The sequence below is a fragment of the Hylobates moloch genome, unplaced genomic scaffold, assembly GCF_009828535.3.
Source record: "Hylobates moloch isolate HMO894 unplaced genomic scaffold, HMol_V3 SCAFFOLD_1, whole genome shotgun sequence".
Taxonomy (NCBI): domain Eukaryota; kingdom Metazoa; phylum Chordata; class Mammalia; order Primates; family Hylobatidae; genus Hylobates; species Hylobates moloch.
Window position 1 is genome coordinate 20277179 of NW_026652276.1, and position 20673 is coordinate 20297851.

At 37.9% G+C, this 20673-nt stretch overlaps 1 protein-coding gene across 3 annotated transcripts in view; it reads left to right on the forward strand.

Annotated features, from left to right (window-relative positions):
- The window catches only part of EPHA4 (EPH receptor A4), a 152939-nt gene that overhangs the window by 1489 nt on the left and 130777 nt on the right, over nt 1–20673 (forward strand). For all 3 annotated transcript variants that reach the window (XM_032754358.2, XM_032754360.2, XM_032754363.2), the window contains exons 2-3: nt 2038–2105; nt 6227–6890. In XM_032754358.2, coding sequence (XP_032610249.1) covers nt 2038–2105; nt 6227–6890 — 732 coding nt within the window. The remainder of the gene's footprint in view (nt 1–2037; nt 2106–6226; nt 6891–20673) is intronic.

The window sequence follows — 20673 nt, forward strand, 5'->3', positions numbered from 1 at the left end:
AATGCATCCATCCATATATCTGTCCGTCCGTCCATCCATCCCTCCATCCATCCACCCATCCATCCATCCATTCATCTTTCCATCTCTCCAGACATCCGTCCATCCATCCCTGTGCAATCTATCGTTTTCTCTGTTCCGAAGGAGGGAGCCAAAAACCAACTTAGCCTTGGCTGGGCAGCCGGTACCCGGAGCTCTCCAGACGGAGGCTCTGAGAGATTTATACACCTGCCCACAGACATCGCTTGGAAGGAAGGGGCCCTCTCTCGCCCTCTGGATCTCCCCTCTCCTTCCGACGTGGCTTCTGGTGGTTCTGGTGCCATCTCGGCCGTCGCCGCCCCTCGGTCCCTAGAGTTATTCATTCCCCTGAGCGGCATCGTGGATCCCGCGTTCTCCTGGCCACTTCACACACTTGTTAGGACGTCCCCTGAGACCTCTCTCGCCCCAGATGTAGAGACTGTTTTCTTTCTTTTTTTAACCCCCCCCCCTTTTTTTTTTTTTTTTTTTTTGAGAGAAAAACTTGGGAGCCCAAGACAAAAAGGCGCTGAGAGCCCTAGGCTAACGTTGAAGGGGAGGGAGGGATGTCTGTTCCCCTCCCCTCCCCCACCTCCCCCTTAAAAATTAATTCACTTTGTTGCTTTCTATTCCCATCACGTTTCCTTTTCTCCCTTTTACCCTCCCTTTCTACTCCCTCCCTTTTTTTGTAAATTGGGTCTTATTGTTTCCTTTGTGTCCCTAATCCACCTTACATAAATCCAAATGGATGTAGCGGGCTTTTCTCTAGGGACAGAGAGGAGAGAATGGTTGCGGTGGGGGTGGGGGGGGAGGGGAGAGGAGGGAAGGGGGCGGGAACTCCAGGCGGGAGCGACCCAGGGAAGGCTCTACATTTTAAAATCATTAACAGACCCCAGGAATTCAGACTCCCCAGGAAAACTAAGGGAAAGAGACTGATTTTTAACTCCATTGACTTTGAGGTGAAATGAGAGGGAAAGTGGGCAGAATCCAGGGGCCTGGGGGTAAGCTTGAGTGTTGGGGTGCGCATGAGCACAGATGAAGGCTTCCCATTCCCACCCCTCCCCCAGCCTGAAGAGCCAGCCTGGCTGATCAAATTAATAACCCAGTGGTTCCTTTGAGGTGGGCCTTTCGACCCCCAGGACTGCAGATCTCGATGGGAAAGAGAGGTTTTGAATTCATTGCGTCCCTTTGGATGTTCCCCTTACCTAGCGCTGTTCTAGCCTGAGCGGGGTACCGCAGCTGGGTAGGCTGTCCTCCCTTCCCCCGAAGCTTTGACGCACTCTTAGGTGTAGCACAAGCACACGAAAGCCGTTAGGCAGCACTCCATGCCTAAAATTCAAGCCAGTGATTTCCTACGGGTGGAAGACGAGTCTCTGATTGTCCCCAACACATCTTGAGAAAGAGAGAATACTTTCGGTACATTTGCATTCTGATTCTGCATGTCTGGCATTCCCTCTTTCTGAAACTTTGATATTTAAAAAAGCAGCGGATACCATATTCAGGGACTATTTACTTGGTTGTGGAAGGGAAAATGTTAGGGAGAGCCTTTTCCTGACCCTTTGGATAGGATACTCTCTGATAGAAGAGAGAATTCACTTGTGGCTCTGTCACCCTGATGAGTTATGTGGTCATCTGAAACTTGCAAAAACAAATCATTCTAGTAGATACCAGACAGAGATGAATGCAGATTTTGCTCTAGAGTGCAACTGCTCTACATAGATGTATTTATCTTTTTGAATTGTACTTCAGATTCTCTATTCATCCTTTTTAGAAAAATGAATCAAGTGAGTCCTAGAATGGAATTTTAAATGCTAAGCAAGTTAAATAAATAAGAACCTGCAGATTTAAAGAGGGGGAGAAGATCAAATGAGTAATGATTATTTACATAAGGAGCCCAAGTTGAGGTTTTGATCAGTGTTGGATATGCGCACCCTCAGCACATATGGAAACTCTCAGGCAAATGGTTTTTGTGTTATTGGCTTTTTGCAATTGGAAATTCATCTATTTCTCTTTTGTTTTTTGCAGTTACCTTATTGGATTCCAGATCTGTTCAGGGAGAACTTGGGTGGATAGCAAGCCCTCTGGAAGGAGGGGTAAGTCCTGAGTTGCTCTCTGATCCAAAGGGTAAAAAAGGAGTGATTAGCAACTTTCTGAGAGTCCTAATGGCTTGATTCTTGTTGATTGTGGTGAGGGGGTCAGATTTCCGCTGTGGCCTATGAAGTGAATTACGCTTTGTTGGAGAAATCCTATACTCCCTTTGGATAACTCTGTCATGGAAGAACTAGAAACCAAAAGGGCAGAAAGGGGTTTCAAAATTAGGAGATTGGTGGAGGCACAGACTTAGATGCCTATTTAAAACTAAAATACCGACAGGAAATATGATCCGGGGACCAAATTAGAATTTATGCCTGTTACTGTGATGGCCGTGAAGTCCTGACAAGGTTAATTTAAGAGCAATTGTCCTGCTTCCAGATGAAAAAAAAAAAGAATAAATAAAGATATGAGAGAAAAGACATTTCTAATTGTACCTGCACGAACTGCAGGAAGGCTCTGTACCTTGCTCTCACTCTTAAGTCAGCTGCTGTTCTCTTGCACACTGAGAGAGAGTCATGTGAACTTGTGTCCGAAAAACCCCAAGCTTGTGCATTAATGGTGCTAAATATGAAAAGCTTAAGTGTCTGTAATCTTGAAGAATCCTTGGGGATTGAGTAGGCTGGATTATAAGGTCTGAAAAAAACATCATTTCATTTCTTCTCAAATTTGTAATACTGCCTCCATCTTACTAGGTCAATGGCCACATTCTCCTACGCCCCCTAAATAACCAGTCAGAATGAATCAGCTTTGGAAAGAAAACAGTACAACATGTAACTGACTTCTGCCAAACTGAAATAACTCTCAAATCCTTTTAAAATTAAACAAATCATCCTACATTCACAGGCTTGATAGTTTATGGCTGAGTCCATTGATTAAAAACAATGGGGGTGAAAGATTAGGAGTCTTTACTAGGCAAAAATTGTAATGCTAGAACCTGGCATGGGCTCCACACTGGTTCACTGAATAAAGAATGAAGGATTTTAAAATAAAGATTCATAGAGTCTGCTATCAAGGACATATTTCAGAACTAAGACTAAGCAAGAAAATAGTCATGAAAATGGAGCATTTTAGGCTGTCTTGTTGCAAACAGATTTTGTAATCCACCTGAAATAAAACAGATTGCCCTGTCTTCCTATTTTTTCTGCCTGAACTTGACTGCCATTGGTTTGTTCTCTCTTGAAAAATTCCAGTCTGCCCTTAAAACCATCTTTTTAAAGGAGGGAGGAGTGATTGGCAGGCCTCTGGCAGTGTAGACAGGCTGTATTCACCACTGATTGCAGGCAATTGCCCTCATCCTTTGAATGTGAAGAAAGGTACAGCTTTATCTTGGTGAGAGTCAGACTCATTGTTAATCCTATACCCTGGAAAGGTCACTGATTCAGGCGAGGCTTTCCCAGGCTACATGTACCAGAGGTATTGCTTGGTAAGTTAAAATGTATTAGAACTGCTGGTAAAATTGAGGATGGAAAGTGTCAGTACTTGTATTAATAAATTCAATGAGCCTTATTTTTCTTACTGGCTGCTCTTAAGTTTGAAGAGAGTATATACATCTAATCAAATTTTGAACCTGACTTGTTTCACTAAATACACGTGTGAACTATATGACAACAAGGACTGACACATTTTAGGGTACAGTCCATAGTCTATCTAGTTTCTGGAAAGCTTTTATTGCAATTTAATATGCTGCAGACATCTTTTTTTTTTCTTTTCTTCTTCTTCTTCTCCAGAGCTGCTGAAAGAGCACCTGGTCACTTTTTCTAGACACAAAACTTATCTCGGTTGACTTGAAGTCTATTTAAAACTATGCAGAGCTGATTGTATACAACCCAGTACTTTTAATGGGCTGGATATAAGCAGGTTTTTTTTTTCTTTTCCTTAAATATTAGGCATGTAACATTTTAAGCATTATTGTAAGATAAATGAAATTTTATTTGTATATTAAAGAATTAGTCATTGCAAAATACATAGTAGCCATTGAGAAATTGTGTCAAGTTATAAAGTTTAATTAATCTCTAGATTTTATAATTGACGAGGACTTTTTCAGGCTTAGAGCAAAGGAATGAACTGGGTATCTATCAACGAGGAATGGATTGATTGTCTTTAAAAAGTTCTTTCTAGCTGAGAGTGAAAGCATATTGAGTCTTGATCATTCTAAAATCTCTGCTTGCAGTTAGGACATTTAATGTCTTTATTCACTGTTAACTTGAGATAGTAATTTGGCCTGATAATGACATTTATTTCTTGTTGTTGTTATGTTTAAAAAGAAAAAAACAAACTTGATCTGACAATACCACCAAGGAAAATATAAATTAGGATCAGAGACAATCCATTGTTTATCTATAAGAACAACTAAGCAAGACATGAGAATCAGGGAAAGTGATGGCTCCTGATAACATCGTTGTAGCAAAAAGCTACTTTCTTGGTAATAATCACTTAAAAGAGTATATTGAGTTGCTGACACTGACTGTGAAATATAAAACTAAGGGAGGATTTGTCACTGTTCTGGTGAATTGATCAATGTGGTTAGACAATTACGTTCAGGCTGCAAAGTTCATATTAGACCTGAATTATCCTGCATGAACTCTGTAGAGATAGATACCCTATGTGCCTTCATTGATAAATGTGTTTTTCCAAATTCCCATTGTTCTGAGAAGAGAAGCATGCTGAGCAGGTTTTTTTGAAGATGGGAATCTATTTTTGGATTTACATGAATTTCCTAAAATAAGTAAATTACTGGTAATTTTATTGCTTACTGGATAAAGAGAAATTTTCATCACCACAGGGCACTTACCCCTCCTAGTTTCAACTTTTATAATGGTAGCAGATGAAAAGGATACAGAATTGTATGGCTTATGGTCCTTCACATAGTAACATTTCCATCCATTAAGAGTTTGCCAGTGCGTAGTTGGGAAGCCTGTTAAAAGGTACATTATGATTCTATGTACTTCATTGGACTGCATGGAGCTTTAAGTGGAGCTATTACAGAATACAATTTTTAAAAAAACTATCTTTTGTTCCTTCTAATTATATTCATATGTTTGTTAAATACTTAAGCTGATTTATAACAGATCTATATCAATGCATTACTCTAGATGTTAATGAAAAATTTGAGGCTGCCTACCAGCCTAGTAGGAGCCCCAAAAGTTTTGCTGCTTTTAGGATTATTTTTAAAAGCTATAATGACAGTGAAACTATTACCCTAGTCACAGTGAATTCTGCTGAATTCAAGTTGTCCTACCATTAGATTCTTTGTGTTAGGCAGTGGAATGCAAAGAAAATGGTACCATCTCCTTTCATTTTTTTGGGCCTTCAGTCATAAATACTACTTGCTATTTTATTTTTAATGTCCATGGAAGAGTTAGAAGCAAAGCATGTCTGTTCTCTAGTTTTGTTATTTGTCTATGTTTTAAAAATGAGAACATGTACAAATTTTTTAATTGAATACACAGTCTTGAAAAGTTGTCTACTGTTATAAACGATAGCATATTTGAGAAATCCAGCCATAAAATTTACTCCCTGTCTTCCTAGGATTACTGAAACCAGAATGGTGGGATTTTCTTTTCACCTTTAAAGAGTAGTGAGGGTGCCAAAAAAATCAATTGCCTTTTTTTTTTTTTTTTTTTAAGGTATTAGAGAGCAAAGTTCTGACAGGAGCACTACTAATTAACTGATAATTGTCTTCCCTTGGCAAGCTCTGCTCTTCCTGCCCTTAATTTGCAGGTCTCTGCTCAGTGGTTGAAACAATACACATACTAGTTTTTCATTTATGAGTAAATTTGAACTGTTGCCACTTGAAATTGTAGCTGTTGTAATAGGTGAATTTGAGGTTGTTGGACCACCACAAGGAACTGCTGAGAACTCACAAGCAGTAAATCCACCATTGCCTCTGGATTTCAGGCAAAAGATTGAAACAATTAAAAAAAACAAACAAAAAAACACTTCCTCAATAAAATATTATCTTATCTCCCACAAGATCCTTTATTAGTGATGATTGGTGCTCAGTAGTTTGCTTCATTATTGAAAGAAAAATAATCAGGTGTCCTATGAGAATAAAATGGGATTGACAAATCACTGCATGTTGAAACTTTGTAGTTGATACATCTGCTTTGGATCTTTGCAGTGGGAGGAAGTGAGTATCATGGATGAAAAAAATACACCAATCCGAACCTACCAAGTGTGCAATGTGATGGAACCCAGCCAGAATAACTGGCTACGAACTGATTGGATCACCCGAGAAGGGGCTCAGAGGGTGTATATTGAGATTAAATTCACCTTGAGGGACTGTAATAGTCTTCCGGGCGTCATGGGGACTTGCAAGGAGACGTTTAACCTGTACTACTATGAATCAGACAACGACAAAGAGCGTTTCATCAGAGAGAACCAGTTTGTCAAAATTGACACCATTGCTGCTGATGAGAGCTTCACCCAAGTGGACATTGGTGACAGAATCATGAAGCTGAACACCGAGATCCGGGATGTAGGGCCATTAAGCAAAAAGGGATTTTACCTGGCTTTTCAGGATGTGGGAGCCTGCATTGCCCTGGTATCAGTCCGTGTGTTCTATAAAAAGTGTCCACTCACAGTTCGCAATCTGGCCCAGTTTCCTGACACCATCACAGGGGCTGATACGTCTTCCCTGGTGGAAGTTCGAGGCTCCTGTGTCAACAACTCAGAAGAGAAGGATGTGCCAAAAATGTACTGTGGGGCAGATGGCGAATGGCTGGTACCCATTGGCAACTGCCTATGCAACGCTGGGCATGAGGAGCGGAGCGGAGAATGCCAAGGTAAGAGGGTCCATATTGTAGTTTTTTCACTGGGGCTTAGTGCAAGTAATTAAATCAGAGATGAGACTAAATGGAGAAAAGCCAGTAATTAGTAGCCCCTGTGGGATGTGGTGGGACACAGGGGTCTAATGAGTAAGTGCTATAGCTCCAGGTGGCAAAGCTAAGACGTTTCTAATACTGACAAAATAAATGATGCTGCTGTAATCAGCAGAAAGCCAAACACATTTGCTAACAGGCACTTATATCTGAACTGGCTTGATGCACCCTCTGAAATGTAAATGAACAAGCTGAAGAAAATGCCTTGATTGATCCTTACTTAAAGAGGGTGGACACATTTTTGAGCCATAGTTTTCCTGTCTGTGGACTTGGAAAATGACAAAGATTGTAAATATCTCCCATCTTCTGCATATGTGCGTGAATGATCTAAATGTGAAATTAGGATTAAGTTGTTCCAGTTCCCTCCCACTGACTAAAATCAAGTGAAGAAAGTCCATTTTTTCTTTCTGCCTTGTGGACCGGTGGAGATGCGACCCAACAAAGTGGAGTGACATTGCTTCAAGTACATTCTGTTCCCTGAACACCCACTGATGGGTTCTCTAAATGAAATTAATCTTGATGAAAGACCTCTTTATTTCTCTTAGGAGGTGGTAATTAAGCAAGCAAGGGTTTTCTTATTTGATCTGTGGTCAGAAGCAATAGCAAATTGTGACCCAATTTGCTATTGATTTCAGTTATTGAGTTTTTGAAGAAATCTATGTATTTTTATCACATTAATTACTACTTACCATATTACTAAGTGGATTATTTTTTTCTCACCTAAGGTTCAGTGTATGCAATTTATTCTTGCTTATTACCCCTTCCTGTCAGAATACTGGGGAGTGTATAAAGTCCTTTGCTTTACAGAAACTTTATATCTGAGTAAGAGATGAGAGTAATTCCTATTTATACAGATTGTTTGTCATGTGTGAAATAAGACTTAAAAATATCTTTTATTGCAAGTTTTTGTCTTGCTTGATATTTGTTTTTATAATAGTAGTTATCGATAGTCTGTGGCTGCCAATCCCGTTATGGTTACTACTAAATAGTTAGAATGTAATTCTGGTCTAATCTATGGAACAATCAGATTAATCTTTTCTCTGGGTAGTTGTTGAGCTGTAGATGGCATTGCCACATGGTTCGTCTGATTTGGTGGTTAAAAGGCCTGAATTAACTGACTGCCAAACAATTTGTGTGGCATTTCAACCATCTTAATGACAGGGTGGGATTAACTATGGGGCAATCCACTTGATTGACTGAAAATCCAGTTAGAACCTGAAGAAAATTGCATTTTTTGGTGATTTGGTGTCATGAAGTTACACGTTACTCCTTTCATAGTTTACACTTTTCTGAAGTGGCATTCCTGCTTAGCTCTAGTTATTTCTAGGAGTAACTAACAGTGAATGTTCTTTCATTTTGTGGTAGATAGAACAAAGAGTGGCTAGCTTTTCTGTTGACTCAGTGTTAAAAATTAAAAAAAAAAAAAGGAAATGTGTAAATTTAAAAGTTTACAAGTTGGAATTTAAGGATTTTTAAAATAAAGATTAAGGCCTCGATTTTTTGTTTGCTCTTGACTTAGCAACTACTAGATAAGCTGTACCGAATTGATACCCCAAAGTATATTCCAGTATTAATATAAGAAAATATGTGAATACATTGTTACTGGCAACTAAATTACTATGATCATAGCAGGAACAGTGAAATAAGCAGGGCAATGACATGCCATCACATTTTAGAGTAAATTATTCTGCCTTTTCCATTTTGTAATACAGGACCTGCACATCTTCACATGTCAAGATTCTTATATATATTTTTAAAAAAACAACATTGGCTTCCATTTCCTGCTAAAATGTTCACTCTCAGCATTAGCACATCTTCGTGTATCAATGTCATTGATTTTCAATTGTCACAGAGCCTAGTAACTCATACATTGCTGCATTGTGAAACTCCTTGACATTTTTACGACCAAAATTAGAAAGAAAAGAGAAAAAGATGGTGGGCAAAGTGAATATAAAGGCAATCGAACATTTTTCTGGTTTGCTTTATGGAAATAGTCTTGGGGGGGAATCCAGTTAATCACGTGGGTCCTCGAAGGGGAGGAATTTAGGGTTTCAAATCTAGTCCAAGTCTGAGCAAGCTGTTCCTAACATGAGGCCAGATATTTAACAGAAGAAGAAGGTGGATTGAGTCGTTTTTGAGAAACTTCAGTGTTTTCAGATGTGTCAACCAAGTTTGTTTTTGTTTTTTGTTTTTGTTTTGCTTTTATTTTTGGTTTTGTTATTTTGCTTTTTTTCTGCTAATAAAATGATTAACTCTTTCAAGACACTTTTTGCACAAGATCTTGCACTTTGTTTGGTTGTTTGTTTCTGTTATTGCCATGTAGAAATTTCTGATGTAGTTAGGTAAGAAAAAACTTGAATGACAAAGGATTCCAATCTTGAGTGAGACTTTTTTTATTTTTTTATTTTTTTTGAGATGGAGTCTTGCTCTGTCGCCCAGGCTGGAGTGCAGTGGCGTGATCTTGGCTCACTGCAAGCTCTGCCTCCCAGGTTCACGCCATTCTCCTGCCTCAGCCTCCTGAGTAGCTGGGACTACGGGCGCCTGCCACCATGCCCGGCTAATTTTTTGTATTTTTAGTAGAGACGGGGTTTCACCGTGTTAGCCAGAATGGTCTCCATCTCCTGACCTTGTGATCCGCCAGCCTTGGTCTCCCAAAGTGCTGGGATTACAGGCGTGAGCCACCACGCCCAGCCAGAGTGAGATTTTTAAAAGATGACTTGAGACTCTAAAAATCTTAGGAGTAATAAAAACAGTTGGCCCTATCCTTGATATCATGACAGGCATCAAGAGTAGCACCCGGGCATAATGGAAAGAATATAGAGACAAGGAAAGATGTATGAATTTGGTCACTTAGCTAGATGACCTTGAGCATGTTTCTTAAGCCCTGTGAGCCTTGGTTTGTTCATCCATAAAACGGGACGATAATAGTTACATTTAGTTTACAGACTTGCGATGAGGACTTGGGGTTGTAAGATTGGTAAAAGTCACCTCATAGATCATGCAACAACTTGATATTAGCATTTCTGTTGTTATTGTGCTCTTCCCAAGGTCATAGCTATTGACTTTTAAGAGCGTTGAGTTGAAATAGTAGAAGGAAAATCCATCCCCTGACCACTCCTTGATATCAAGGCTAAAGATAGGAAGCATCTCTCTCCTTTGTCCTAACAAATAATAATATACATTTTCACACTTTGTATTGAAAATATTATTTGGAGGATGTCATTTTTTTTTTCCTCCCTGATAGGAAAGAGAACTTTCCTTTGAATGAGGGAAAAGTGACTTGTGGGTAGGACAAGAAAGAGGGTGTAAAGAAAGCTTAAGAAGGAATATAAAGGAAAACTGGCCAAGTCTTCAGAACTCTGGCAGCAGGTTCCTCCCCAATTGTCTTTTCAATGGTTCTACAGTGGCAGGACAAATAGAAGAACAGGTGAAAGGTCACTTACTTCCTCATCCATCTTCCTTGGGGTCCAAGAGGTCAGAGCAAAGATTGATTAAGATCTTAAATGTTTGACAAAGGATCCTTGGGCAAAAATGGGCAGGGCGGGTGGGGGCCTGGGGTGTGCTGTTGTTTGACTCTAACCCTGATCATCCACTGGAGTCGTCAAAGGACCTTGGGGACAGAACTACACTTCCTCTTGCAGTTCCTACCCCCAGCAGTACATGCTAATGGAGAGGAAGGATGAGGGCAGGGGGATGGTGGCTTTGCCCTCTGAAGCAGCCGCAAGTTCATTCTGCTCTTGAATAACATTTTCTGAAATGATTTGGCTTGGTCTCAGTAGAACAACAATGTGTGTGAGCTACTTACCCATCTTCTCAAGGAGAATGTATCCCAGGAGTTAGCAGCCCTTTGAACTTGAGTAGTGATTGGATGCAGAGGGTAATATACTGATTCTAGTTAGTCCTGCTTCTAGGCCACATCAGACTGTTGGAAAAAGGAAACAAAATCCACTTCAGACATCTCCTTCCGGACAGAGATACCCCTAATGAAGAAACGTTCCAGATGTTTTACAGGACTGTTTTCATTACTTTAGAAATAGTAAGCAGAAGGAAGAGAGGAAAATATTCCATTAAAATTTTTTTAAATTTATTTTTTATTATTTGTTTTTTAACATAAGAGATGAGGTCTCGCTCTGTTGCCTAGGCTGGTCTTGAACTCCTGGCCTCAAGTGATCCTACCTCAGCCTCTCAAAGTGCTGGGATTACAGGTGTGAGCCACCTCACCCAGCCAAAAAGATTCTTTATTAGTGTATTTTTTGCTTAATTAAAAAGCTGAAAAATGAAAGGAGAGCTCCAGATTTTCTCTTTGGGAAATATTAATCAGCAGTTTTCAGAGCAGACATATAAAAATAATACCAATAAAAACATTCTTTTGGAGTCACTCTTAAGGCCAAACAATTACAACTGTGACAAAATTAAGCTAGGTAAGAATCAAGCCTTGCTGAAGTATACAATTTTGTTGTATATTGAGGTCATCAATATTAAAATGTACTCATATCAACAAAAGGTATCATATTAAAAGCTTTTTAAAGAAAGAACAAGATAGAAATGTTCCAATGGTTTTAAAATAAACACACTTGTGCTCTGAAAAGAGGAAGAGCGCTATGTCAAAGAAATGATTACTTTTCTTTTTTCAACTGTACTATAGAAGGAGCTTAGGAGAAAGAAGTAATGGAAAGGAAGTATTTAAAATCTAGTTGACAGAGATGCTGCTTCCATATCCTTTGCACTGTTGAAATTTTTCCTCTACCTTTGAATTGTATCATTAAGAATCAATTGCTTGAATCACATGGCTGCTTTTATCTCTGGCTTTGAAGCATGGCTGTGGTCATTGAAAAAATGTAATTCTTTATCTGTAAGAGAGCAGCATTTAATTATTGTCCTTTTTCTGATACACGTTTTTTTTTTTTTTCCTCTTTGTGTGACCAGGCTGTCTTTGTGAGTGTGAATCATTCAATAGTCTCTATTTGGGGTTCACCAAAGCATCGCATAGGAATTATCTCAGTTAGGTATTTTTGAATATGGTATTCAAGATTTGATGACTTATTTTAGTCTAACTGAGCTTCCTTGTATCTTTCAGAAATGAATTAAGACATAATTATTCTGTTAAGATTTGAGCCTCTAGGAAAAAGCCTTCTTAAGTGGTTTTTCAGTTACTGCTGTGCAAAGCAGGGGTGGTCATGATATAAATTTGACTTTCATGTAACTGAACTTTACTAGTTAATGGAGGGGGAACAGGTAATTAGTAAATTTAACATTAGCAAAGGACTGCATGCTCGTCAGATAAATTTCTCACATAGAATTACATGAACTAAAAATTGTAAGTCTTCCATTCCCTGCCCACACACACACACACCCACACCCACCCATACATACACGCACACAGTTTTCAAAAGCTTACCCCAACATTTTACAAGTTACCGTTTTTACAGTTTGGCAGGCAACTCAAATATAGCCATATACATGTATTTTTAAAATAATAGATGGAATCATCCTTGTAATTGTCATCCTGTTTTTATGATGCTTGACTGTCATAGATATCACTGTATATTAGAGAATATAGCTTTTCTTAATTCTCCTTCATTGAAGATTAATATTCTGTAGTATAAGTATACCATGCTTTATTTAATCTTTTCCTTATTGGTAGATATCTACGTTGTCTCAGTATTTCCTGGTAATATTTTTAAACTAACACTTTAATGCGTAATCATACATGTATATTTTTGTTAAAACATTGAATGATTAACCTTGCTTTGTAATTTTTCTGCCTTTATCTTGGACATATGAATTTAGTAGAACTTCCTTATGAGAATGTCAGTGGGGGGAGCATTAGGCATAACCAAAGTAGTAACATCAATTATTTGGTGGAGTTATGTTTCGTGGAGTCAACATGATATATTAAAATCTTTGCATGCAACTAATGTATTAATGAGGTCCTTGTTCATGATTTCTACTCAATTGGGTCCTTTTTAAATCATGTTTATGAATCTTCTTTATATCTGAACCTTCAAAATTCTCTGCAGTACATGAAGTTAACATACAGTTAGCACAAAATGGCCAAGAACTGCCTTTGGAGTTGAGCCACTTAATCAGATGTGCAATTGTAGACACTAACTTAGCTTCCCTAACCTCAAGCTCACATTTGCAAATTGGTGGCAATAGTATGTTATTATATATGACACACATATATGCATGACTGTATAAAGGGCCTGGCACAGTGCCTAGAATCATTAAAATGCTTAGAAAGTGAAAATTGTTACTCTTACTTTTATTGTTGTTAGATAGAAATATGGTGACAATATAGGCTGTTTGATCAATCCAACAAAGAAACCATTTCATTTAGGTTCCAGAGTGGAGAGTTTTTTGTTTGGTTGGTTTTAATCTTTTGAGGAGGCAATGGTGACAAATACAGGGAAGAGTGAAGGGATGGTACCAAATGGCTGGTCTTGTCTACATTGATCCAATCCTCTGTGCCCCAAGTCACTGTGGTTCTCCATGTGGTCCAGCTATGTTCCCCAAGACCCTTTCATGTGGTCTGCAAGGTCAAAACTTTCTTAATAACACTAAGATGTTATTTGCCTTTTTTTTCTAATTCTCTCATGAGTGAAGAGTGGAGTTTTCCAGAAGCTAACTGATGTATGATAATGTTATTAAGTTGAATATAGAAGCAAATACAGTGATCCCCTTTAACTTTAGGGGATATGTTCCAAGACCCTCAATAGATGCTGAAAGCTCAAATAGTACCAAACCCTTATACATTATGTTTTTTCCTATACATATGTACCTATGCTAAAGTTTAAGTTACAGATTAAGCACAGTAAGAGAATGCCAACAATAATAATAAAATAGAACAATTATAACAATATATCAATAAAAATTGTATGAATATAGCCTCTCTCTATCATTTTTTCTATCCCTTTCTCAAAAATATCTTACTGTACTGTACCTTCGGTAGGCAAAACCACAGAAAGCCAAATCATGGATATGAGGAGACTACTGTAAAAGAATCTGGTTGTCCTCTATTAAGCCAGACATTCAAGAAATATGGAAAAAAAAAAAAAAAAGTAGTGGCTGGGCACAGTGGCTCATGCCTGTAATCCCAGCACTTTGGGAGGCTGAGGCAGGTGGATCATGAGGTCAGGAGTTTAAGACCAGCCTGACCAATATGTTGAAACCCTATCTCTACTAAAAAAAAAAAAAAAAAATACAAAAATTAGCTGGGCATGATGGTGTGAGCCTGTAGTCCCAGCTACTTGGGAGGCTGAGCCAGGAGAATTGTTTGAACCTGGGAGGTGGAAGTTGTAGTGAACCAAGATCTTACCACTGCTCTCCAGCCTGGGCAATACAGCGAGACTGTGTCTCAAAAAAAAAAAAAGAAAAAAAAAATGAAAGTAGTAAAACAATGTCACTTTTCTTTCTCACGAAGTTTACTTTTGTTTTGGACAACAGTGTTTAAAATATGCTATTTGTGTTAACATGTAATAAGTTAATTGTTATTTTTCAATGAATTAATAATTTAAAAATTTATTTTTCAATTTCAATTTGTATTGGTAAATATTACTAGTTATAACTCACACACACGAAAACATTCTCGATAATTTTTGAGAGTGTAAAATGTTTGAGAGTTCGGTTCTGAGGCCGAAAATGTTGAGAATCACTGCACCTAGTCCATCACCTTTTAGTTTCTTTGGAAGGTAACAGAGACTGCACTTCTGCAGGTCATGGAGAGGCTTTAAAAATGAAAATGAAATAAAGCTCTGAAAACTTTTTCATAATCTGGGAGACTTAGATAGTTTAGAAGAATGACATTTTATTTACTCAACCCTTTAGACGTTTCTATAAAATTAGGCAGCAATTTATAGCTCTTGGCTTTTTAAAAACTGGTTATCTGTGTCCAATAACATGGCTCAGTGCTCCCTTTAGTTTTATTGTGCTTGTGAGAAGGAATGATTAAAGAAGTCCTCAGCTGTCCCCTGGACCCTGAGAGACTGTATCTTTTTCACTTAAGGCATAAAAGCTTTCTCCCTGTATCCCATTACAACTGGTACCTCTGAGCTGTTTTGGGGAGGAGAACAGGTGAGGTCACTTGGTTCCATGATCTGGAGGGTACTTAAGAATCCCATGACTAAATGGACATTTTATGAATATTCAGGGTCTATTTCTTTTTCCTGGGAAACACACATGTTGGTACTGCTTACAACTCCCTTTGGAGACCCCAGCCTTTTCTGGGTGAATGCAGGTCGTCAGCTGTCTGCCCAGCCCTGCAGTTCCAGGCAGCAGATTCTTCATTTGCATATTCTGTATTCGCCCTCATGCAAAACAGCACACCCATTTCCCCCTTTCACAAAGGCAATGAGGGCTTCCTTTGGAAACCCCAGCCAAAATCTCCTTCTGTTTATGCAGAGCCCAGTGATTTAGACACGATGCAAATTAATTCGGTTTTGATTTGAATGCTTCCAGAGATCAGGGGTGGGAGGCAGAGAGGAGACTATTTGCACAGGGCTCTTTTTATGCACCCTCTGCCCCCAGTGTGGCTGGTTGTCACTCTCCGGCCCCCCTGCCCCATGCAAAATAACCCAAGTCCCTGCTGCTCATTTCATTTTGACCTTTGGAAAAGGAACCCAGCCTTGGTGAATCCCTTGGCTTGTCTGTTTAGTGACAGCTTCAGCTGGAATCTTGCTGTTCTTTCTGAGGTGGGAGGGGATGGCACTATTCAGATTATGCTAGGAATGTTCAGAAGTGTCCCAACAAAGGGCTTTAAAAAATTGTAAAGTAAAAGATACAATTCTTTGAAAAAGAATTGTCAGAGCTCAGGAAGTTCTGAAAATAGGCCTTAGGTCACTAATGGGCTGGAGTCCATTCATGCCATCAATGAGTAGATATTTAAAGTCTGTGATGTACAAATCACCACTGGGATTTTCATCTGTGTTTCTTCATCTATGAACGAATACATCAATCATCGTACCTAGAATCATAATTAAAATTTCATATTTTCACTTATGTCCCCAGATAAAATTCTTTAAAATGTGTATTGAATATAATTCTGTTCCTTATTATATTTGTGGATTCACTTTTGGTTGAATATTGTCTTTTGTTTCTGTCTCCCTCCTCCCCACTGCCCCCAGTGTCTCCACATTTACTTATTTTTTAACCTTACCTTTATTCCTTCTAGAATGGGGAGGCAAGCGCACTGCATATTTTACCCAACAAACTTAACTCTGGTTGAAACCAGCACTGTTTTCTGAAAGGCCATGATCGTATATGCATTCTATAAACTAGAAGAAGAGGACTTTGCATGAAATGTTTTTGAAGTTCAATTAGACTTGAATTCAAACTAATTTCACAGAGCAGAAAACGGGCATGGCTAGACATTGCAGTCTAATTAAGTAAAAGCAAGGTCAGTTAAAACAACATCTAAATGTGGAAGAGCTTCGGTTTTGCTCCACATGGCCTGACAAAGTTTGATGATGCTGTTCAAAGTCCATTTGGGATGGATTATTAGGATTAAAGAGCAGCAGAATGCTCTGTACATGGTGTGTTCCCTGGTGTCATTAGTGGATGAGAAAATTCAGCTGCTTATCTGGCTCTTGTTTCTCAGGATGGATTTAAACAGACCCACACTTCTCAAAGGTGATCTTACTAACCTCTTCTTAATAAGTTACAGATCTCAAATTGCTCAAAATCCTTAAAACACCATTTGAAGTAAGTTGATTGATAATTATCATTTCCCTTCCATTTACAGATATTTTCTGCACCAGTATAAAGCTGTGGTACAGTTTCTTAATTACCCAGATAATCCTGTTTGCTTGTATTTTTAAACTATGAAGTGCTGGGTAATTATTCAATTCTTAATAGAAGGCAAATGGCAATGTAAACAATAATTAGGATGTTAGACAGACTAATGCGCTTCAAAGCAAATTGGATTTTTTTCATACTGTTCAGCATGAAGTCCCATAAAGCTAACAATTTAGAAGCAAGGCGAAAAAGGTTCCATGTTGTTCATATTTTATGGCGTTATCTCTTCATGGCTTGTTTCTGTGAATAGCAGTTTGCCCCAATGAAGCTGCCTGTGCCCAAGCCAAATGTTTCTGTAACAATCGCTTCCCTGCTGTTTGACATTTGGCTATGTTCTCCCAGGGCTCCAGATTGGGCCTTTGTCTGCTTCAGATCTGAGGGGTCAGAGGTTAACAGAATACTGATTTCCTCCCATAATACCATGGCAGGTAAATATGGGCCAACCTCATGATCAGTTAAGACTCGGCTCAGTTAGGAATGCTTTTTCTCTTGGGCTTTTGTCCTTAAGAACTTCTCTGATTTAAGACTTCACGTTTCCTAGCTATTGCTTTCCACAGTGGATTCTTCATTAGGATTGCAGCTGTCTCTTTTATGTGACTTCTTCCTTTAATAACCATTCACAACTAACAATATATCCCCAGAAATACCTGAGCTGAAAACTACGAGCAAACCATTGCTTTTGATGAATTAATTTTACAAACTGAATATGGTAATACTTTGCAATCTTTAGGCCCTTAATTATGTCTTGTAGTCGTATCTCTACTGTATGTTTCACTGATGAAATAATAAACTGATAACAAAGGCAGTAAACAAAGATACTTTTATAATGTGGCAATTCCCCAACCCCTCCTTTTTCTTGTCTAGCCTCATGATGTGTTGCCAGTTAGAGGTGCAATTAAATGAACAATCAGTTTTACTTTCTATTTTCATCACTTACGGAGAGGCCCAAGTATTCATCAATATCAATGTTATTAATGTTTTACATCAGTTTAATTATATCAGCCTTAATTTTTCTCCCATAGACTAATATTACTCAGTAGGTTGCATCTTAATTGGTTATGATGCATTCACAGGCTTTAGACATTTAAAATACATTTCAAACTTTCAAATTTCTCGATCAAAATTCATCAGTTAATTTTAGGACATCTTTTTACATATTAGCTATCCTGTTTGTGTTTGGCCAACCTCTCTTGCTTTGCACTGTGAACTTGAGGCTTGGATTCATTTGTTTTCAGATTTAAGTGTTTGAAAAAGACATCTCAACTTTGAAAAACAGTTTCCTTTTGAAGTGCCCAGCTTGGCAATGGCTGAAGCAGCCCCAGGCAAATTAACATGTTAAAAGAATGGATCAATATCTTTCTGGCTCCTTTACCCTCCTCGCTCTCTTCCAAGGGAGAAGAGTTTTGAAGAACCCTAGGAGGCCCTTGACAGAGGTGCCAGGAGGCTTCAAGAGGACTGTCAGTAGCCCAAGTGGGGAACATTGACAGCTTGATCTAGTGCCCAGACCGCTTCTCCACTGGCCGTTTGAAAATGGATGCAAGAGGAATTGACAGCTTCAGGAAAGCTTTAGCAGTTCATGTAATTATGGAGAGGATTAGAAGAAAAGTGTTGGGTGACATAAGAGATCAATACAAGGGCGCTAGTTGACTGAATTCACCTTTAGCTGTTAGGGTACTCCATTTTGTAATATTTAGCCTGTGCTTAGAGAAGAATGTTTGATAGGCTTGTTTATTTTTTTAGCGGTTGTGTAAACCTATACATAAGAAAAAGAAGACAGAAGCAGCCACTGGTTTTTGAGCACGGACTTGTAGATACTTAACAATGTAACGCTTCCAGTCCTTAAGGTGCAAAGGTACTAATTAACCAATGGGAGAGATTGAGATTTCATTACTGTGTTCTTTAACCAGGTGCCAGCAAAGAAGTGCAGTTGAAAGTAATATTTGAATATTCAGGTTTCTTTTTCAAACCGTTTCTTTTAGAACTGCCTCTCTGTTTGTATCCTAGAGTTTAAAATTAGCACTGATACACTAAAACAAGGTAAGAGCGTGGTTGTTTTGGTAAGAAAAAAAACTCATGTTGATGGAAAAATGAAAACATTATCTTTGCATGAATGAAAAGCGTTCTTAAAAGATTTGGAATCAACCACTGAATGGTCTCAAATGATCTGACTTTTGGAAGTTTTCCTCCATAGGATAAAGAACGGTTAGTGTACTTAACTAAAATAAGCCCAAGTACCTAATTTATTCTAGCCTTCATACATGATTCTGGGATTCTCTTTTACAACATGTTGGAGCTACAACTATTTCAATAATTTTAAATGTTTACTGAATATGACAAGAATCCTACACTGTAATTTCAGCAATTGTACTAAAACTTTTTAAAAAGCATTGTTAGATCTTTCTTCTAGAGAAACATAAAATCTTTTACTGAAGAGAAGTAATGTTTTACCATACGAAAATCATAACTTTTATTGCAGCTTTGAAAACTAGATATACTAAAAAGGACCCCTCCCCAAAAAGGATTGTTGACTTCTACAAGAGACAGTGGTTAGAAAACACAACCCATTGAGTTTTTCCAATATTTTCAATTATATCTTCTAGCTGGTTATCACTGATCTACAGGAAAGCTATTGATTTTTGTATGTTTATCTTACATCCAATCTTCTTATTGAACTATCTTGTGAATACTAATAAGTTTTCAGTTAATTCTCTGAGGTTTTCTAGAGAGCAAATAGCTTCCATTGTAAACAATTATATATGTATTTTTCTCTTATTTAAAAAGTTAAGCCTTTTACTTCTAACTTTTATGTTACAACATTGGTCAGAATTTTCAGACCAGTGATAAATAATAGGGTAGATTGTGAGCATCCTTATGACCAATTTTAGTGGATATAACTTAACTATAATATTAGATCTATTTTCTTAATATCATATTAATAATTTTTAAACACTTCTCAGAGAGAGTGAATGTTGAATTTTGTTAAGTTTACATATTTATCTTGGTTATGTTGCTTTTTTGGTTTGTTGTATTCTGTATTTATGAGATCTAATATATTAGTATATTTTTTTCTCGTGATAAACCATAAACTCTCTTTGCATTTGTAGAAAAAAAAAGCCTTATTAGATAGCAGTGAATTTTGACGAAGTCTTTTGAATTCAATTTGTTAATTGAAAACAGTGATTAGGAGCCAGAACTTTGGAATACCAACTGAATTTTAATCTCAGCTCTGCCACTCACTATGTGACTATGGGCTAGTTAGTGAACTTCAGTAATTTGGCTTTCTCTTCTATAAAATGGGAATAATGATACCTATTGCGTGAGTCTACTTAATGTTAAATAAGATAATATATCTAAGTCTCAACAAGGAAATGGTGCCTATTAAGTGTTCAGTAAGTGTCACAATTTTTATTGTTTATTTTGAATTTCTAATAAATATCCATGTGATATTAGTCTACATTCTCTCTCTCTCTCTCTCTCTCTCCTTTCCTCAGCAGGTTTTGGTACTATAATTGATTCATAAAATTAAAATAGTTTTACATTTAAAAATTAGCACTGTAGAATGTTAATGTGCATGAGAACTATCTTTTCTTTGCAAGTTTGAAAGATTCCACCATTAACACTGGCTCTGGACTGTGCACTTTGAATTTGGGTACTTTTCTCTATATTTGCTAGACTTTAATAAAAAGTGCAATAACCACAACAAAGAAACTATCTCTCAGACCTTGTTCAGTTGCTTTTCAAATCACATATGTAGATTTTCCAGCCCAACGTAGTGGATAAGTTCTTTGATTTGGTATCTTTTCAGCCTCTGCTGCCTTTACGGTGAACAGCAAAGATGACACATTGCTGTCATCCATAATTACATTATTGAAATTTCTCATTACTTGTATAGTTT